General features: G+C 41.2%; 1 protein-coding gene across 10 annotated transcripts in view; it reads left to right on the top strand.

The window, feature by feature from the left end:
- hook3 (hook microtubule-tethering protein 3) overlaps positions 1–21,458 on the top strand; it is a 110,719-nt gene extending 89,261 nt beyond the window's left edge. For 2 of the 10 annotated variants that reach the window (XM_038792589.1, XM_038792588.1), the window contains 4 exons: positions 10,676–10,747; positions 11,182–11,208; positions 13,500–13,636; positions 18,259–21,458. In XM_038792589.1, coding sequence (XP_038648517.1) covers positions 10,676–10,747; positions 11,182–11,208; positions 13,500–13,636; positions 18,259–18,430 — 408 coding nt within the window. In that variant the 3' untranslated portion in view covers positions 18,431–21,458. Of the gene's footprint in view, positions 1–10,675; positions 10,748–11,181; positions 11,209–13,499; positions 13,644–18,258 lie in introns of those variants that run through there. The other 8 variants (XM_038792592.1, XM_038792591.1, XM_038792593.1 and 5 more) reach the window with 7 other exon arrangements.

Genomic DNA, 21,458 nt, shown 5'->3' with positions numbered 1-21,458 from the left:
CTGATTTATTCCTGACTTCATCTTGAACAGACAGTAATAGGTGTTGGGGGTAATGCTACAAAATAGAGTCTGCCTTTGCTGGGTTCGTGGTGTTGGTCTCTGGGTTCAGGGCTCTGAGCATTTTCTTTTTCTGAGGAGTTTCATCACACTACTCTTTATCTGCTTATATGATTACATATCGTGGGGCCACAACCAGTTACTAGTTTCTTATTTCCTTGCCTTCAGAACTAATCCTCCCAAAACAACATCCTATAGAGTTTTACAAACTACAGGCAAAATCCAGAAATGGTTACAACACCATGCGCTTGTATCTTTTGGGGTTGCTTCTGATGTAGAGTGGAACAACTGGTTGTTCAAACAAGCCAATCCACAGGTGCAACCTGCTGGGCATTCACACAATCTTTCCTCCTGTACGCTGTGGTCTCAACAGCTAACTTGCTATCATTGAAATTGCTCCTTATACTCTGCGCTGTTTTCTCTTTTGATCTTCCCTTCTCTGAGCTAACCTCCTCAGAAGTCACTCTTAATTACCTTAATTTTGGGAGTCCACCTTTTAGAACATTATTGTGAAGTTCACACTTCTCCTGCTTTGAACCCCTATCACCTTACTCAAAACTTTGATGTTCTAATCTCCATTGTTACCAACATGTCTTAGGCAAACATCTGGGGCGGAATTGTTGTGATCCCGCCCCCCCCCGCGCCAGGTGAGAGAATCGCCGGGGCGCCATGCCGCCCCGGCACCCACACGCGATTCTCTCCCCCCCCCCCCCCCCACCCCCCACCCTCAAACCAGCGCGGCGAGAATCACGGCTGGCCGCTCGGAGAATCGGCGCGTGCCATTTGCAAAAAGCGAGCAACAATTCTCCGGCCCGTTTGGGCCGAATGGCCGCCCCAACACAGCAGGTTCCCGCCAGCGCCGTCCACACCTGGTTGTGGGGGAGCGACCTGTGGGGGGGGGGGGGGGAGGGGTTTCCTGCACCAGGTGGGGGCCTCCGATGGGGTCTGGCCCGCGATCGGTGCCCACCGATCGGCGGGCCGGCCTCTCTAAGGGAGGACCTCCTTTCCTCCGCCGCCCCGCAAGATCCATCTGCCATCTTCTTGCGGGTCGGACTCGGGGAGGCTGTGCCGCGTCATTTACGCGGCGCCACGGCCCAGCGCACGTAAATTACACGACGCCGCTCCTAGCCCCCCAGAGGCGGGAGAATAGGGGGCTGGGAGCGGGCTCCGGCGTCAGCACTTAGACTCCCGTTGGGAGAATTGCACTCCTGTTTATAGGATTGCTAGGCTCATCAACATATCAAAAGCACTAGTTCCATCAACTGAGCCAAACTCTCCCAAACAGTGCCCATTTCTAAATAGTTAAAAAAACATGCAACCAGCCGAACACATTCCCAATTACTGGATTTCCTTGATTTTTCATGTTATGATTTCCTGCTCGAAGGACAAATATTTCAGTTTCTCTAGTTCCCCCCATCATAACTGAAGTCAAACATCTGATACCGTTTTTGTAAATCTCGTTGGTAACTTTGCTAAATCCATGATCTCCTTGCTGAAGTATGGTGTTGAGAATTGGATTTAATGGCCATAACTTTTGAGCTCCACAGCAGCGTATGGGGGGTAGTATCTCAAAGGTGCACCGCGGAATCCGCTTTGGAAGTTCCCAGTAAAGGTTTGCAAGGCAGTTTCCCGGAAGTGCAAACCTCCCCTGGATAATTGCCCTGCACTGGGAACTATCCGTAAATGCAACTTAAATGGCAAACTCGGGATGGTTTCAACTGGGTTGCACCAATAGCTATCCAGAAAAAAAGTTAAAAGGATTAAAACAACTTCAAACCTTTGGGTACTATTATATAGACCCAGACTGACACCTCACTCGTTTCCTCCATCCACGGGACTCTACCCATACCCCCGACCGCCATGGGGTCTCGTCCACCTCCCCCACAAAAGAAAATCCTAGCTACCTTCATCACTTACCTTCTCCCTAACCTGTCAAGGACTGTTAAATTTTAATGGATCTAAACGTACCTGGTTAATGGGGTCATGGCCTCCTTCACTTCAATTGTACTTGACTTCAGTGCTGTGCCCCAGGAATGCACTGCAAAGTTTGGATCTCGTTTGCCGGGAGGTCATGCGGGTTGGATCAAAAAAATTAAGGTAAGAAATTGGGCACGAAATGGCAATCCGACACTGATTGCCACAACAAGGAAGTTCAGTCCCAATACTTCAGCTGAAGTCCATCTAATGATTTTTAAAGATTTAGCATGACTCCATGTTCTTGTACTGCTTGCCTTTATTTATAATAAACCAATGATCCTGTAAGCATTTTAAAAACAGCTTTATAACTTTGCCACTTTTAAAGTTTCATGTATGTGAAGTCCCAGATATCTGTTAACTGCAGCCGTATTAAAATTGTGGCATTTAGTTAATATCGTATCTTCCTCATTCTTTAATGCATCACTGTACACTTCTCTACATTTTGTTTCATCTGCCATGTATCTGCCCATTCACCAGTCTGTATATGTCCTCCTGAATTCTGTCACTATTCCCCCTTTGTTTGCTACATATCTATTTTGGCTGTTCTCTGCAGACTTTCAAGTTATGCTTCCCATTTCCAAGTAATTAGTATGTATCAAAAAGAGCAGTAATGATAGAGCAGCAGTATCAATACCGGAGGAGACACCACTGCATACTTTTCTCCAGTCTGGTAGGGTGCTCTTTCCAAGAGCCGGTGCAGACTCGATGGGCCGAATGGCTCCTTCTGCACTGTAAATTCTGTGATAAGTATGGGACATGATAAAATATCTTTGAAAAGTCCGTATACACATCAACCATGTTATTTCTTCAAATAACTCAATCATGTTTGTCAGATATAACAATATCCATGAAAACATTTGAAATTGGCTAACTTCTCAGGATGCCTGCAGATTTAAGTTTAGTTTAGCATCCAGTTTTCTTTTTAGTTTTCCTTAAAAGTTGGTATAAAATGTCCATATTGAGAAATCCAAAATTCTTCAGCCTGAACTGTGAATTCCACAGCATGTTTCCACAGTCACAGCTAATATGAACATATTTTTACTTAACTAGTGACATTGTTTTTAAGAGTTTGCACACAAATTTGTAGAGGTGAGTAAATTGTGTATTGCAGTGTATGTCCTTGTTGATGAGACCGACCAGGGAAAGCTTAGAGCTCCAGAGTTGGCATCCTCAATTTATTGATTTGTATCAGTGACATGAGAAGGTGCAGTGATGAAGGAGTGCTGCATTTTTTGAGGTACCATAATTTAGACACTAGGGTGCTTTAAAACATTCATTCATGGGATGTGGACGTTGTTGACTAGGCCAGCACTTATTGCCAATCCCTCATTGCCCTTGGAAAGGTGATGGCGAGCTGCCTTCTTGAACCGCTGCAGTCCATGAGGTGTTGGTAAACCCACAGTGCTGTCAGGGAGAGATTTCCAGGATTTTGACCCAACAGTGAAGTAACAGTGATATAGTTCCAAGTCAGGATGATGAGTGGCTTGGACGGCAACTTCCAGGTGGTGGTGTTCCCATCTGTCTGCTACCCTAGTCCTTCTAGATGGTAGAGGTTGTGGGTTTGGAAGATGCTGTCTAAGGAGGCCTGGTGAGATCCTGCAGTGTATCTTGTAGATGATACACACTGCTGCCACTGTGTGTCGGTAGTGGAGGGAATGAATATTTGTGGAAGGGGTGCTAATCAAATGGGCTGCTTTGTTCAGGATAGCATCAAACTTCCTGGGTGTTGTTGGAGCGGTTCTCTTCCAGGCAAGTGGAGAATATTCCATCACACTCCTGTGGAATGGCAGCACGGTAGCATTGTGGTTAGCACAATCGCTTCACAGCTCCAGGGTCCTAGGTTCGATTCCTGTCTTGGGTCACTGTGCGGAGTCTGCACATTCTCCCCATGTGTGCGTGGGTTTCCTCCGGGTGCTCTGGTTTCCTCCCACAGTCCAGAGATGTGCAGGTTAGGTGGATTGGCCATGTTAAATTTCCCTTAGTGTCCAAAATTGCCATTGCCCTTAGTGTTGGGTGGGGTTACTGGGTTATGGGGATAGGGTGGAGGTGTGGACCTTGGGTAGGGTGCTCTTTCCAAGAGCCGGTGCAGACTCGATGGGCTGAATGGCCTCCTTCTGCACTGTATATTTATATTTCTAACTTGTGCCTTGTAGCTGATGGACAGGCTTTGAGGAGTCAGGAGGTGAGTTACTCGCCACAGGATTCCCAGCCTCTCATGGTGGCGCAGTGGTTAGCACTACTGCCTCACAGCGCCAAGGTCCAAGGTTCGATCTGGCCCTGGGTCATTGTCCGTGTGGAGTTTGCACATTCTTACCATGTTTGCGTGAGTTTCGACCCCACAACCCAAAAGATGTGCAGGGTAGGTGGATTGGCCACGCTAAATTACCCTTGATTGGAAAATTGCGTATGCTAAATTTATTTAAAAAAAAAGGATTTCCAGCCTATGACCTGCTCTTGTCACCACAGTATTAATATGGCTAGTCCACTTCAGTTTTTAGCCAATTTCTTACCCCCAGGATGTTGATAGGAAGGGATTCAGCGATGGTAATGCATTGAATGTCATGGGGAGATGGTTAAATTCCCTGGTTTGGAAATGGTTATTGGCCAGCACTTGTGTGGTGCAAATTTTACTTGACATTTTTCAACCCAAGTGTGGGTGTTGTCCAGGTTTTGCTGCATTTAGACATGAACTGCTTCAGTATCTGAGGAGTTGCGAATGGTGCTCAACATTGTGTAATTATCAGCGAACATCCTGACTTCTGCCTCTATGATGGAAGGAAGGTAATATATGAAGCATCTGAAGATGGTTGGGCGTAAGGCAGTACCCTGAGGAACTCCTGTAGTGATATCTTGGAACGGAAATGATTGACCTCCAACAACCAAATCACCTTCGTTTGTGCAAGGTATGACTCCAACCAGCGGAGAGTTTATCCCCTGATTCCCATGGATTCCAGTTTGGTTAGGGCTCCTTGATGCCACTCCGTGAAGCACGGCCTTGCTGTCAAGAGCAGTCACTCACCTCACCTCTGGAGTTCAACTCTTTTTTTTGTCCATGTTTGAACCAAAGCTGTAATAGGGTCAGGAATGGAATGTCCCGGCAGCGCAGTGGGTTAGCCCTGATGCCTCGCAGCGCCAAGGTCCCAGGTTAGATCCCGGCTCTGGGTCACTGTCCATGTGGAGTTTGCATATTCTCCCTGTGTTTACGTGGGTTTCGCTCCCACAACCCAAAGATGTGCAGGTTAGGTGGACTGGTCACACTAAATTGCCCCTTAATTGGAAAAATGAATTGGGTACTCTAAATTTTAAAAAAAGGAGTAGAATGGCCCTGGCAGAACTCAAATTGAGCGTCCGTGAGCAGGTTAGTATGAAACAAATTCCGCTTGATAGCACTGTTGATGGCCCCTTCCATCACATTACTGATGATCGAGAGTAGACTAATGGAGTGGTAATTGGCCAGGTTGGGTTTGTCTTGTTTCTTGTGTACAGGACACATCTGGGCAATTTTTCACATTACCAGGTAGGTGCTGATGTTATAGCTGTACTGCAACAGCTTGGCTATGGGTGTGGCAAGTTCTGGGACACAAGTTTTCAGTGCTATTGCCTAAATATTGTCAGGGCCCATAGCCTTTGCAATATCCAGTCCCTTCAGATTTTTTTTGGTATTACATGGAATTAATCGAATTGGCTGAAAACAAGCATCCAGAGGCTGGTGACCTCGAGAGGAGGCCGAGATAAATGATGGAGGAACCCAGCACATCTGCCTGAAGATTGTTGCACATGCTTCAGCTTTCTCTTTTGCACAGATGTGCTGGGTTCCTCCATCATTGAGAATGGGGATATTTGTGGAGCCTCCTGATGTGAGTTGCTTAATTGTCCACCATCATTAAAAACTGGATGTGGCATGGCTGCAGAGCTTAGATCTGATTTGTTGGTTGTGGAGTTGCTTAGCTCTGTCTATCGCTTGCTTCTTATGCGGTTTGACACGCACCTTGTCCTGTGTTGTAGCTTCAGCAGGTTGAGACCTCACTTTTAGGTATGCTTGCTTTTGCTCCTGGCATGCCGTCCTGCATTCTTCATTGAACCAGGATTGATGCTCTTGCTTGGTAGTAATGGTAGAGTGGGTGGTATGCTGGGCCATGAGGTTATAGATTGTAATTGAGTACAACTCGGCTGCTGATGGCTCACATTGCCTCAAGGTTGCCCAGTCTTGAGTTGCGAGATCTGTTCTAAATGTATTCCATTTAGCAACATGGTAGTACCACATAACACAATGGAAGGTATCCTCAGTGTGAAGATGGGACTTTATCTTCACAAGAACTGTGCAACGGTCACTGCTACAGATACTGTCCTGGACAACTGGATCTGCAGCAGGTTGGTTGGTGAGGATGAGGTCAAGTAGATTTGTTCCTCTTGGTTCCCTCGCTACCTGCTGTAGATCCAATCTAGCAACTGCGTCATTTCGGAACCAGCCAACTTGGCCTGTAGCAGTGCTACCGATCCACTCTTGGTGATGGACATTGCAGTCCCCATCCTCCAGTGTTTCCTCCAAATAGTGCTCAACATGGAGGATGCCATGAGACTTCTTGAGGTCCGGAGTTAATGCTGAGGACTCGCAGTGCAACTCCCTCCTAACTGTATACCACTGTTCTGCCACTTCTGCTGGGCCTGTTCTTCCGGTAGGACAGGACATATCTAGGGATAGTGATGTCTGGGACATTGTCTATAAGGTATGATTCCATGAATATTCCATGACGTGGAGCGGATACTTCCTCTTGTGGGGCATTCTAGAATGAGAGGTCATAGCCTTAGGATAAGAGGTAGCAAATTTAAAAGAGTCGAGGAGAAACTACTTCTCCCAAAGGGTCGTGAATCTGTGGAATTCACTACTCCCGGCTGCGGTGGATGCTGGGACAGTAAGTAAATTTAAGGAGGAGTTAGATTTTTAATTGGTAACGGGTTAAAGGGTTATGGCGAAAGGATAAATAAGCTGGTCTCAAGGACTTTAAACTAGCAAATGGGCTAGGAGGGAAGGGAAGGTTAAAACGACACAAAGTATAATAGTTAATGGGAACCAAAACAACAGGTCAGCAGGTGAGAAGAAGATGGAGGTTAATAGGATGAACAGGCAGGGCCAGTCTAACTACTATGGAGGGGAAAGGAAACCTAAAAATTCAAAATGTAAGGTGACTGTTGAGTGTTATCAGAGATTAATAAAGGAGGTTAGAATGTGTGAAAAGGGTGCTGCACAAGAAAATCCTGTTGGGGAAAGACAAATCAGTGGGATATGTTTAAAAACCTTGTACCTAAATGCACACAGTATTCAGAATAAGGTCAGTGAGCTGACAGCACAAATAGAAACAAAGGGTATGATTTGGTGGGGATCACTAAACATGGTTGCAGGGGGACTGGGACTGGGAGTTGAATGTTCAAGGGTTCTCAGTATTCTGAAAGAATAGACAGGATGGAACAGGAGGTGGAGTTGATTTACTGGTTAAAGATTTATTTACTTTTTTAATTTCAAAATTTTTTTTGCAGTACCCAATTCATTTTTTTCCAATTAAGGGGCAATTTATCCAGAGATAGTGGATGCATTGGTTATGATATTTCAGAATTCCCTGGATTCTGGAAGAGTTCCGGTGGATTGGAAACATGCTAATGTGATGCCCCTATTCAAAAAGGGAGGAAGGCAAAAAAATAGGAAACTATAAACCGGTTAGTTGACGTCTATGGTGGGGAAGTTGCTGGAATAAATCATTAAGGAGGAGAAGACTGAACATTTGGCAAGACAAAGCTCAATCCACCATTGTCAGCATGGCTTTATGAAGGGTAAATTATTCTTGAGTTCTTTGAGGACATAACCAGCAAGGTGGATAATGGGGAACCTGTGGATGTGATATATCTAGACTTCCAAAAGGCATTTGACCAGATGCCGCATAAAAGACTGATCTGGAAGATGAGATTGCAGGGGATTAGGGGTAGAGTACTAGATTGGATTGAGGATTGGCTAACTGATAGAAAGCAGAGGGTTGGGATAATGGCTGGCGAACTGCAACCAGGGGTCAATCCTCGGACCTCAACTGTTTACAATCTATATAAATGATCTGCAAGCAGGGACAGAGTAACATAGCAAAATTTGCAGATGACACTAAAATAGGTGGGAAAGCAGGCAGTGACTAGGAGATAAAAATGTTTACAGATGGATATAGATAGGCTAGGAAATTAGGCTAAAATTTGGCAGATGGAGTTTAATAAGTGTGAGGTTATCCATTTTGGCCAAAAAAATAGAAAGGCAAGTTATTAGCTAAATGAAAAACAGATTCAAAGTTCGTTTGGACAGGGGGATCTGGGTGTCTTTGTTCATGAATCATACAAAGTCAGTTTGTAGGTAATGTTAGCATTTATTGCAAAAGGACTGGAGTATAAAAATAGAGAAGTGTTGTTGCAGTTGTATAGGGTGTTGGTGATTTTGATTTGATTTATTATTATCATAAGTATTAGTATACAGTGAAAGTATTGTTTCGTCCATGCTATGCAGACAATGCATACCGTACATGGGGAAGGAAGGAGAGACTACAGAATGTCATGTCACAGTCATAGCTAGGGTGTAGAGAAAAGATCAACTTAATACAAGGTAGGTCCATTCAAAAGTCTGACGGCAGCAGGGAAAAATCTGATGGCTGACGTGGTGAGACCACATCTGGAGTATTGTGTCCAGTTTTGGTCTCCTTATTTGAGGAAGGATGCAGTGGCATTGGAGGCAGTTCAGAGGAGGTTCACCATATTGACTCTGGGGATGAAAGGGTTGACGCATGAGGAGAGATTAAACAATTGGGGCTTATACTCGCTGGAGTTTAGAATGATGAGACAGGATCTGATCGAGGTGTATAAAATACTAAGAGGAATTGATAAAGTAAACATGGACCAAATCATAGAATCAAAGAACCCTACAGTGTAGAAGGAGGCCATTTGGCCCATCGAGTCTGCACCGATCCTTGGAATGGGCACTCTACCCATGCCCAGACTCCCCTCCCCTCTCCGCAACACCATAACCTAACCTGCACATCTTTGGACTGCAGGAGGAAACCAAAGCACCCGGAGAAAACCTAACCACTGTGCCACCTGCGCCTGAGGCACTGAGACCTCTCTGTCAACACTCAGGTGGACATAAAATATTCCACAGTACTATTTCAGAGAGCAAAGGACTCTACCTGATCTCCTGGCTAATACTTATTCCTCAACGTACATCACTGAATAATTATCTGGCCATTATATCATTGCTGTTTGTGGAACTTGCACAAGTTGGCTGTCATGTTTTCCACATATAAAGAAAAATACTAATCTTTAAAAATACATCATTGGCTACAAGGTGCATTGGAACATCCAAGATAACAAAAGGAACTTCAGTGTTCCCCCTTGTAGGGAAATCTAGAATGAGAGGTCACAAATGAAGGTTGAGAGGTGGTAGATTTAGAACTGAGATGAGGAGGAACTACTTCTTGCAGAGGGTAGTGAATTTGTGGAACTCGCTGTTCCATTGTGTGGTGGATTCTGAGTCATTAAATGATTTCAAGGAGATAGATATATTTCTGACAAAGAACGGGTTAAAGAGCTATGGAGAACAGGTGGGGAAGTGGATTTGAGACCAGGAAGAGATCAGCCATGATCTGATTGAATGGCAGAGCAGGCTCGAAGTGCTGAATTTTCTACTTCTGTTCCTAATTCCTATGAGAATGGGCAGGACGGTGAGTTAAGGCCATGATGAGATCAACATTGATCGAATTGCAGAGTAGACTCAATGGGCCAAATGGCCTAACCTGCTCCTTTATTTTATGAGTATGACCCTGTCATAATGTCAGACTGTTGCTTGACTAGTCTGAGATACCTCTCCCAATTCAGATGTTAGCACCGGTCGAAAAGGCTGGGTTTGCTGTTGCCGTTTCCGGTTGATACCGGGTGGTCCATTTGGTTTCATTCCTTTTAGACTTTTTAGTGGTTTGATGGCTTGCTAAGAATTGCAAAGAGTCAACCGTAGGCCAGACAAGGTAAGGATGGTAGTTTTCCTTCCCTAAAGGACATTTAGTGAAGCAGAACAGTTTCATAGTCATCATTTGACTTTTAATTCCAAATTTTTATTGAATTCAAATTTCACTATCTGCCAGGATCCCCAGAGCATTATCCTGGGTTTCTGGATTACTAGTCCAGAGACAATACCACTACTCCACCACCTTCTCCAGTTTGCATTTTCATGTTGAAGATCCTATGTTACTGCAAAGGGAAGTTTCTTGCTGTCACAATTCCTTTCCAAACACCACTGTCAACAATAAATTAGTTAATTGTTTGTTTATTTCATTGCTTTGTGTTATCTTACTATTGGTGAAATGTTTTCTGTATTTGTCCATACAAATTGTTGTAGTTGAAAAACAATTATTGGTGAAGTAGTTTGAAACACTCCTAAATATAAATAGAACCTGTTTCTTTTCTCCAAATTTTGTTATCGGTTGAGTGGTTCAAAATCATTCCACTGTCGGCTATTTATTTGTCTTCATATAATAAACTTTAAAGACCATGTGAGTTAGACAAAGAAAATTAGTGGTTTTGGACTAAAATGTGTTTTTTTTCTTTTGAACCGTTTTGCTTTTAGAAAGAGTATGAGAAGACAAAGATTCAGAGAGATCATGAGGAGAAGCTGATTGTTAGTGCATGGTATAACATGGTAAGAGTGCAAAATAATTAAAATATTCTTGGTAAACAAAAAAGTCGTGGAATTCAACATAGGAAAATGTTGGACCAGCCAAAGCTCTAGTTTGTGCAGTTGAATCCGAAAACCAATGCATCTCAATTTCCCACACTTTCAAATATGGTATTTATCTAACTATCCCTTGAATATGGGCTAAATTGCTGGCTTTGAAAGCAGGCCAGCAGCACGGTTCGATTCCCGTCACAGCCTCCCCGAACAGGTGCCGGAATGTGGCGACTAGGGGCTTTTCACAGTAACTTCATTGAAGCCTACTCGTGACAATAAGTGATTTTCATTTCATTTCATTTCATATTACCACACCTAGCTTATTGGGTGTCCAATCTGTGGCTTTCATCATCCTCCATAGTTTCAAAACTATTCATTGTTCACCTTTGTTTCTTCCTTCTAAGCTTGAACCTGTGATTTTACAGTTTGAGGTAATGTTAAACATGTTTTCGGAGTTTTATGTAGCTATTTCCTTGATAAAAGTCTTGTTTGTAGGCATCAGTTTGATTACCTTTCCTGTTCGCAGTGCATAGACCAAAATAGTGCTCCAAGTGTGGCCTTTACAGTGCCTTTAACAAACTTGTTATAATCTCCTGGGACTTATGGTCGATTCCTCTGTGGCTGCAGAACTCAAGATCTAGTTAGCACTGGGCAGTTCTCAAATGTGGATTGAAAACTGCACCACAGGAGACAAATGATGGTGGTGGAATGCTGTCAGAGTGATAGGAAATGAATAGTGGGGTACACTAAAATTCAGTGTTGGCACCTTTGCTGATAACAGCGAGCTATCGGCAGCACGGTAGCATAGTGGATATCACAATTGCTTCACCGCTCCAGGGTCCCAGGTTCAATTCCGGCTTGGGTCACTGTCACTGCGGAGTATGCACGTCCTCCCCGTGTGTGCTTGGGTTTCCTCCGGGTGCTCCGGTTTCCTCCCACAGTCCAAAGATGTGCAGGTTAGGTGGATTGGCCATGATAAATTGCCCTTAGTGTCCAAAATTGCCCTTAGTGTTGGGTGGGGTTACTGGGTTATGGGGATAGGGTGGAGATGTTGACCTCGGGTAGGGTGCTCTTTCCAAGACCCGGTGCAGACTCGATGGGCCGAGTGGCCTCCTTCTGCACTGTAAATTCTATATCTATATAAATATCCTGCAGTCTTCTGTGTGTCCTGTAGTCTAGAACTGTTTAACTTGTATTCCTACTGTTTTTCCTCCTTTGTCTCAGTACCTTTCATTGTTCCGCATTAAATGCTTTAAATCACTCATCTCTCCACCTTTCCTAGTTGTCCTGGCTCCTTTGCATTTGGTTTGCCTTTTCTTTATTAAATAAATCTTTCCCAATTTATGTAATCTGTCAACTTGGATAACCTTTTCTTTCCCCACCTGCAGTGTAAAATGTATTACAGAAATTCGCAAATGTGAACAGTATCACAAATAATATTTCTACCTGTTCATAAATATATTTTTATTGGAAGCAGTAGAACAGCTGTGTGCAACCTTATTTACAATTTAATAGATCTCGCTTATCTAGTCTCACCCTAGCATTGAAAATGCATATTGAGTCCATATTGTACACTGTCAAGATCATCCTCTGAATGATTTGAGCAATTAACCACCTTTGATTATATCATGGACCAGAAATTTAACTGAACCAACCACACAAGTACTGTGGCTACCAAGAACAAGTCAGAGGCTGGGTCAGTAATTCGTGTCCTGACTCCATCCATCATTTACAATTCAGAAGTTGGGTGTGGTGGAATATTCCACTTGCCTGGATGAGTGTTGCTCCAAGAAGTTCAACATCCTCCAAAGCAGCCTGATTGATTGGCAACCATCCACTACCATAGACATCTCACCGATGCATGGTAACAGCCGTGTGTACCATCTCCAAGATGGACTGTCACAAGGCACCTTTAGTGGCACGTTCCAAACCTGGAACCTCCACCACCTAAACAAGCAAAGGCAGCAGGCAGATGGGAGCATCACCACCTACAAGTTCCCAGTTACTCATTATCCTGACTTGGAACTATATTACCTTTCCTTCACCATTGCTAGGTCAAAATCCTGGAATATCCTCTCTGACAGCACTGTGTGAGTACCTACACCACAAGGAGTGCAGTGGTTCAAGAAGGCGGCTCACCACCACCACCACCTTCTCAAGGGATCAAGTGATCGGCAATAAATGCTGGCCTTGCCAATAATGTTGTCATCCCAAAAATGAATAAATTAATGAGGCCCACTACCTTGCAGAGTTAAGTACAGGTGAACTGGGGAGAATGGTGGCACAGAGACAAAGGCATGACCTCTGGAGGATAGCACCCATAAAGCTTGAAAATTTTCTTGAGTCTAAAAATTAACTGCCAGACCTACTCAAATCCTCTGATCTGAGGAAAGCCCCGCTGTCTCTGCGTTTGGGTACCCTGGGGTCAGAGTTGGAGAATTGAGGCAAGTGATGGGAACACTTCCTCTTCCTCAGTTGTAAGACAAACACAGGTTCTGCATTACCCCTGAGGGGAAAACCTCCGGAATCCTCGAGCAGACTGTTAGAAATGGAAGCCTAGCATTATGTATCTCCAACCCCTTTTTTCCGGACTGTTGTGCCAGAGAAGAGGTGTTTGTTGCGATGGTTAAGGTCAGGAAATCAGTCTTTATCTGCTCCATCAGATTTTTTTATGTGCCCATGCTCATAGTAAATGGCTGTATTTGTTTCTTTCACTAAATAGGGAATGGCTCTTCATAAGAAAGCAGCAGAAGAAAGACTTGCCAGTACTGGTTCAGGGCAGTCCTTCCTAGCTAGACAGAGACAAGCAACAAGTACAAGGCGACCTTACCCTGGGCATGTGCAACCAGCTACAGCAAGGTAGAAGGTACAGCCAATGGCTGCAGCACCAATCATACAGCATATAATTTAAATGAATATCTTCAGCCACATGGAAACTTCCTCTGTTCATCGTTGAATTTTAAAAACTTTGCATTAATGTTTCAATTGAATGTATTGATTATTTAGCTTACATGTGAAGTTTTAAGCCACAGGTGTAATATAAAATTACCAGTGGAATAATGTTTGTTCCACATTCTCTCACTTGCATAATTTATTCAGCACGAGTGATCGGGAATATTTTCCTGCAAAAGTTTCAATTCCCACAACTATTTGGTTTAAAAAAAAAAGTGCTGGAATCACTCAGTCAGTCTGGCAGCAGTGAGAAGAAGTGTTAATGTTTTGAGTCTGATATGACTCCTCTTCGGATGCTGCAGATGTGCTGAGTTTTTCCAGCACTTCATTTTTATTTCAGATCTCCAGTATTTTCAGTATTTTGCTTTTGCTTTTATTATTTGGTTTGATCAGTTTCTTTTTTTATTTAAATTATTTCACTTTATTGCTCATATGAACAGATCCTTTTAAAAAAAAAAAAATTACAGTATCCAATTATTTTTTTTCCAATTAAGGGGCAATTTAGCATGGCCAATCCGCCTACCCTGCACATCTTTTGGGTTGTTGGGGGTGGGTGGGGGGGGGGGGGGGGTGAATCCCATGCAGACACGGGGAGAATGGGCAAACTCCACATGGACAGTGACCCAGGGCCGGGGTCGAACCTGGGACCTTGGCGCCATGAGGCAGCAGTGCTAACCACTGCACCACCATGCTGCCCCTTATGAACTGATCCTTAATGTAGGAGATCAATAGTGACAAGATACAAAGTATATGGTCAGTAAGGACCATACATGGCATCTACCTGACATGAGTTGATGGGTCAAATGGCCTTTTCTCACTCCATATAATATATTTGTATGTAGCTTTATCAGTTGCATGTTGTGGTAAGACTATTATGAAGAAATAATGCCATAAGGACATTTTTAAGAACAATTGCAATAATTAACTTCAGTTCATGCAACGATTTAACACATTGTCCTTTACAAATGTTGGCCCCAATCTTCCCATTTTTCCTAAATGGAGAAGTTGGTTAGATTTGGCCCAGTTCTGTAACACAGGTCAACAACTCAAAACTCCTACAATTCAGTAAATTGGCATTCTCATCATTGTGAGTGTAAAAATGGCTTGGATGGGAAACTGATATATTTCCACTTAATACTGAGTTTTGATAAAGGCCATATTGTCCCAAAGGGAAATTTTTGTTAATCAGTATTTGATGCTGGCTCTGCATAATTCCACTATTGCATATTCCACTATTGCCTACCAATAGTGGAATAAAAGTGTTCTACAGATTTTTTTGCAGTGCTGACATCTTTTACAGTGAAATGTACTAAAAGATTTCAAGTAATAGCGGAAACATGCTTATGACTTTTGTTGGAGTTGAAGTACAAACGATCAATTAATTTGCATCCTTGTAAATTATGATCCAATGCGTGGTGCTTACCAGTAGATCCTAATTTTATTCCAAAATTTCAGTCAGTACAAAGTGCTCAAAGCATGATAAATGAGCTGAATACCGCATTTACTGCTAATTTCTGCCTTTTTAAAATCTAATGATTTTTAAATAAGCTAACCAAAAAACAAGAATTCCCTGCCAACAATGAAGATTTTTAAAATTGCTCCCAAATGTTAACGCTGTGGATTTGAGAGCTTTTCCTTCTCCACTTGGTATCTGTTTCACTATATCAAAAGGCCTCCTGAAAAGTGACAACAAATGAGGTTTATTAGCTTCCCAGATCTAATGCTTCCTTCAAATTGAATTTATCACCCTGAGGCACAGTTGATTTATCAAGTAGGATCATAGGAATTATGAACAGAAGTAGACGATTCAGCCCTTTCATCAGATCATGGCTGATCTCATCCTGGTCTCAAATCCACCTCCCCACGTGTTGCCCACCCTTTAACCCGTTTTGTCTCAGAAATATATCTACCTCCTTCTTGAAACCATTTAATGGCTGAGATTCCATATAAATAACCCACATTGTCTCTGCAGCTCTTCCCTCCTAACTTTAAATAGCAGAGTTTTCCTCTGTCTTGGCTTCATACTCTGCGAGTGTCATGGCTGACAGGAAGGGTCAGGCTGCTCCATTTGACTAATTTTATTTTATTCGTTCATGTGGGTGTCGTTGGCTGGACCAGCATTTATTGCCCACCCCTGAGGGCTTTTAAGAGTCAATCATATTGCTGTGGGTCTGGAGTCATACAAGGGTGACAAGTGAACCAGATGTTTTTTTATGACAATCCAGAATGGTTTCATTAGATTTTTAATTCCAGAATTATCAATTAATCAAATCAAATTTCACCATCTACCATGGTGGGATTCTAACCTGGGTCTTCAGAGCATTACCCTGGGTCTCTCAATTACTTGTCCATTGACAATACTATTACACCACTGCCTCTCCTACACTCCTACTAAAGGATTGATTGTGATACCAACACTGGGAAATCATAGGAATGGTAGTAAGTCATTCTGTCCTTCAAACTGTTACAGTTTGTGGTTGATCTCGATCTTTAATTACTTGCAATTCAGTCTTTGTTTTGACAGTTTCAATAGACATAGCTGCAACAGATTTTTTGGGGGAGAACAAATTGCTTTCTGACATCATCCCCGAGCCATTCTAGCTTTAATTTTAAGGCAATATTGAGAAACAACTCAAATTCAATTCCTGGAAAATATACAATGTAATTTTAAATATATTTTATAATACACTTGTGGTGCAAGTAAAATATGCCATATGAAAAAGTATCAAGTGAAAAATAAAATTAAAGCAAGATAAGTGAATGAGTAGACCTATCTGGTTAACATTGTTACATTCAAGCAGCCCTGAAACACATGGAGATGAATGTCCAAGGGGATTCTCCCACTTATCTGTTATAATTCAATTTTTCTATGGTTTCTGACACTTGTCAAAATATTCACCTGAGGAAGGAGCAGTGCTCCGAAAGCACGTGTTTGAAACAAACCTGTTGGACTTTAACCTGGTGTTGTAAGACTTCTTACTGTGCTCACCCCAGTCCAATGCCGACATCTCCACATCTTGTCAAAATTGTGTGTGCAAGTGAGCAGCAGGCTCAAGGGACTGAATTACATCTGGCTTTTATTTGTATGTTCCTATGTAACTCAACATAAATACCCCCTCAATTGTGTTTTGAATTATTCTTGTGAACTTCTTGCGCCAAAATACATTTACTGAGTTGATTTCAAAAATTCAGTGGAATAAAATGGCCCGGATTTTGCGATTAGCAACATACACATGGCTTTTTCTGTTCCTCACGCTTACATGCTTCTGCATGACAATTAATTATCATTGAGCATCTGATAGGAGTGTGGCACCTTCTGCAGATATTCTAGGGAGAACAAGGCCAGCTTTCTGAGGCTTGCTGTCTAAACCAGGAAGTTATAACATTTAATTGAATGTAAAAATCACACACTGAAATTGAAGGAGAATAAAAGAAAGGATTGTAAGAGAAACATTTTTAAAAATCTCCAATAACTAAAATCCAAAGGAATGAGACTTAACACTTGTAAAAGTGATGTTTGGTAGTAACTGGAGCATTTGCCATTTAAAAAAAACTTCACTTGAGTTGGAAAGCCTCTTTTTTGGTACTTTTTGGTATCTATTAGGTAAGTACTGTAATTTCATGCCCTTCATACATTTGAATGCTGAATCTCTGTGTGAGTTGTCATTAATTAAGATTGATCAGAATATTGACAATTCACACACTTAAATGGACAAATCCCATTTTTCAGGCATAATAAATAGGTTTTTAATTAGTAAGTACTGCAAATTCACACCCACCATGTGTTTGAACGCTGAGTTTCTTGGCAAAATGCCAGTGTAGCAAAGTCTATGTAGGAACACAAAATAATGGACGTAGCTTCCTGATTTCCATGTTTAATTGTGCTTGTGTAGATACCAGAAGTTGCTGTCCAATTTACTGCTTAAATGTGAGTGCTGATAGCCTCACCATTGTTATTATCGCAAAATCCGGGCCAATGTATTTGATGTCATCAGTTTCTAGAATTTACGTTAACTTTTGGACAAACATTATAATGTTATTTTTAGTAGATTTTTAGCACTAAGGGTAAAATGCAATATGTATCAAATGTTTTGCAAGGTGATTAAAATTATTCTGCTTGGATTATCATTGTTATTTTACACAAAATATGTAAACTTTTCTTTCATAAATCCTATAAATTAAGCTGCATTATAGAACAGATGGTAAATCTATACAGAATTTCTTAGTATTTCTTTAAATTACATGTTTACACTTCAGTGTTTCTGGCTGAAGTACATACATGCAAATAATGAGACATTTCAAACTATTACCAAACTTGTCTGAAAACAAGTCAGTATATTAATTTAATATATTTAGGCTGTACTTAGTTTTAAAGAAGGTAAAGAGATCTATCACCCCCGTGTGTCAATCTTCCTCTCTCCTCTGACTGATGCATTCGCACTCCAACCCCCACCACCTCCCCTCCCCTTCTTACCCCTCTCTTTCTGACTCATCTTGATCAGTTTTTGAAACAATATTTTCTTTCTTAGTATTTCAGCTATCAGCATTTTCTATCATGAGAAAAGACCATTCAGCCATCAAATCTGCTCTCTCTGGGACAACACTTCCATCACAGCAGCCAGCTCTATTTGGAACAAACCTAATATTTTTGCCTTTTCTATCTTGCCTGGCATATTATTTCAAACATTTATCACTCTTTAAGAGAAGTACTTCAACCTGACCCCTGTTCTAGATTTATTTTTGCTCCTTTCCACTTATCTTTCCTTTCTGAAGTGGCAATGTGAATTTATATTCCTGTGCTATATACTTTGTGGTCTGCCTTGGGCTTATTTCCAGACCTTAAAGGTGAAGTTTCTCTTGTTTTTCATTGAGATAGGTCTTTCTCCTGTATTCTTCACAACATAAATATATATCTCCCTTTGTGGTGTGCTGCTAAGAACGGGATGCAATTTAAATATAAACACACAAAATGGACAAAACACTCAGCAGGTCAAGCATCATTTGTAGAGAGAAGCAGAGTTGGCACTTATCATCAGTAAAATTTTGGGCAGTATTTGCATTTGTTTTACAGTGGTATAAATTGTGGTCCCACCAAAATATTGGAATTCTTTATAACAACTTCATGGACTTCCACTAATTCTCTTATATAACCTGTTTAAAATATTTAGTCACACTGGTTACAAGTTGGAAATGGTGTGTCTACTCTGACTTTGGGTCCTTTTCTAAATATTTGTGTGAATTCAACTGTAGTCATTTCATATTTACATATGATTTTGACCAGTGATAAATAGCCAGTCTTGACTCTTTTTGGAAATCCTGAGCTTTGTTCTCGTCGCTACTGTTCTACAGGTGGCCCTACAATTTGGACCCACTTAGTTTGTTACCTATGATATTCAGATTTTAAAAATGTCCCTATAGCTTCCTTACCTAATACCGCCCCACAATCTGTCGATACACCTCAATTTCCTTTATAACCAGTTTCTTGCCTGGTCCTTTGTTCTATCCTGGATTTCCGTGGCTTTAAGTTTAATAATGTGGGAAAGTGCAAGGCCCATAAAGACTACACTCCATCTAGCTGGTCCTAAAATATTTAATCTAATTTGTAGCATCCTCAAAAAGGTTTGTCAGGAAGGCCTACCATTCTAAACCATGCTAGTTGTTTCTAATGAAACTATTGCTATGCAGCTTTTCTTCCAGCCTACCCCTTTTAATAAAGACATAATTCTGCTTCAATTATATACTTGACGGCAGTGTTTGATAGTGAGAAAAATTAATCTGATTGGCAGTTTAGATATTACCTTGCTTAGACTAAACAATGTGTTATATGAAAGCAATTTGCTCAAAAATAAGCTGAGTGAATCAATTCTTTGTCGTTTTTGAGCAGGTAAATGTATAGAAAGATTTACTGTGCTTTATTTCTTCTTATGCCTAAAGTATGTGAAGATATTTGAAGTTTTCAAGCCTTCAATCAGTGTTATTTTACCATATACTTGGATAAAACACAAACTACAATATTGCTGTATTTCTACAAACTATTATATATGAGCTTCCAACACTTTCTTCGTAATGGCTTTGGTAATAGAAATTATGAATGAGACAATTTGCCATAAATAACATTTACATTCTGAAAACTATGCATTAGTATTGAATGTTGTTAGTGCCCTTAAGGGTGCGTCATTCAAACAAAACAATCCTCTTCATTTATCAATTACTGTTGCTTACGCAGGTTACATTATTCTGTCAGTAATGATTCTCACAGAACAACTGGTCTAGAAAATAAACTTTGACTTGCTCATGACTTAACAATGACTATTCAGATGGTGTATTAATGCAAAAGAATATGACAAGCATGATGACTTAAATAGTATCCATTGCAATAACTTATGTTTATTTTGTAATCATACTTCATGCCAATGGTTATCAAACCTAGTAACAGTAACCCTTCCCACTGGATATTATGTAAAAGTCACAAATTATTGTATTTATTATTTTGTTCCTTTTTCCTTTAATAATGTGTTCTTGTTCTTCATTTGCAGTGACGTGATTGCATGATCTACAGCATGGCTTTCCAGCACTGGCTGTTCATTTGCATGACTTTGAGTTTGGATGCATAATCTATTAACCTGCTGCTGTTTCAATTTTCTAACCTGCCTATACAACAAACGATATGGCTCCAGGTCCTCTCGCGATTAAACCTGTAAACTTGGACATATTACTAGAAGGAACTGGGAGCCACAGTGTTTAAGCACATTGCTCTTTTCTGGAACCTGGTGTCAATCTAACAAAGACCGATGGTCTTGTCTTTCTGTTTGAAATAAATTAATTTGGATATGTTGAAAAACTGTTCACTGACACTAAATTGTCAATCTAAGACCCTGTGAGGGTAAAATACAGAATACTGATGCATTAGTGGGATGCTGTTGTTGGACAAAATAGAACAGGTTTTTTGTACCTGATTGTGCATACATTAGTTGTCCAAAGTGGACTTATGATTCCACTAGCACTGAATGTCAACCTGAGCACAAAAATCTTATTATGCATGTACCCAAGGTACCATCTTGTGCCATTTGTAAACCAGTTATTCAACTGGTAAATTTTGAATGTGGGCTGTCCACAATGAAGCTCATTTAAAATGTACAATGAGAAAGCTTGTAAAAACAGGAAGCGTCTCAGTACTTACACAAATGTTAATCATTCTAATACTTTATAATTTGCTTCGGCGGATTTTCATTTACTTTTTCCTGGCTTTTGTTACAACAATGTTCCTGTTTACTATCCAATAATTTTCTGCTTTGGCTACTTTGTTCTGCAAATGGAAAGAAAAGCCACAGTGCAAGATTTTAAGCTTTGCACAATAATGTAGTATTATTGTATTTATTTACCTTTTTGTATTTTGATATGCAGTATTTCGGGCATAATGTTGGAGGATTAAGGAAAATTTGTTTGTTTCTCTGTCCCAAAACATGTTAAAATTATTAAGTGTTCATTATTATGTACTTTAGTTTCTTTTCTGCTTCGATCACATTGTGTAACTGCCAATCTACATGCTGCTTATATAATTATGTATATACCATAAACCAACAGAACTGGGTTCAGGAAATGTTCACAAAGTGAACAATATGCTACACAGTATATTTCCTCAATGTATCTTTGACCCAAATGCTCCACATGCTGCAAAAAATGTACAGTTCAATATATTGTAAATAAAAGTCTGTCAATAGTTCAGAAA

This window comes from Scyliorhinus canicula, chromosome 3 (assembly GCF_902713615.1).
Source record: "Scyliorhinus canicula chromosome 3, sScyCan1.1, whole genome shotgun sequence".
In the NCBI taxonomy this organism is placed as follows: Eukaryota; Metazoa; Chordata; class Chondrichthyes; order Carcharhiniformes; family Scyliorhinidae; genus Scyliorhinus; species Scyliorhinus canicula.
This window is presented reverse-complemented; position numbering and strand designations above follow the sequence as displayed.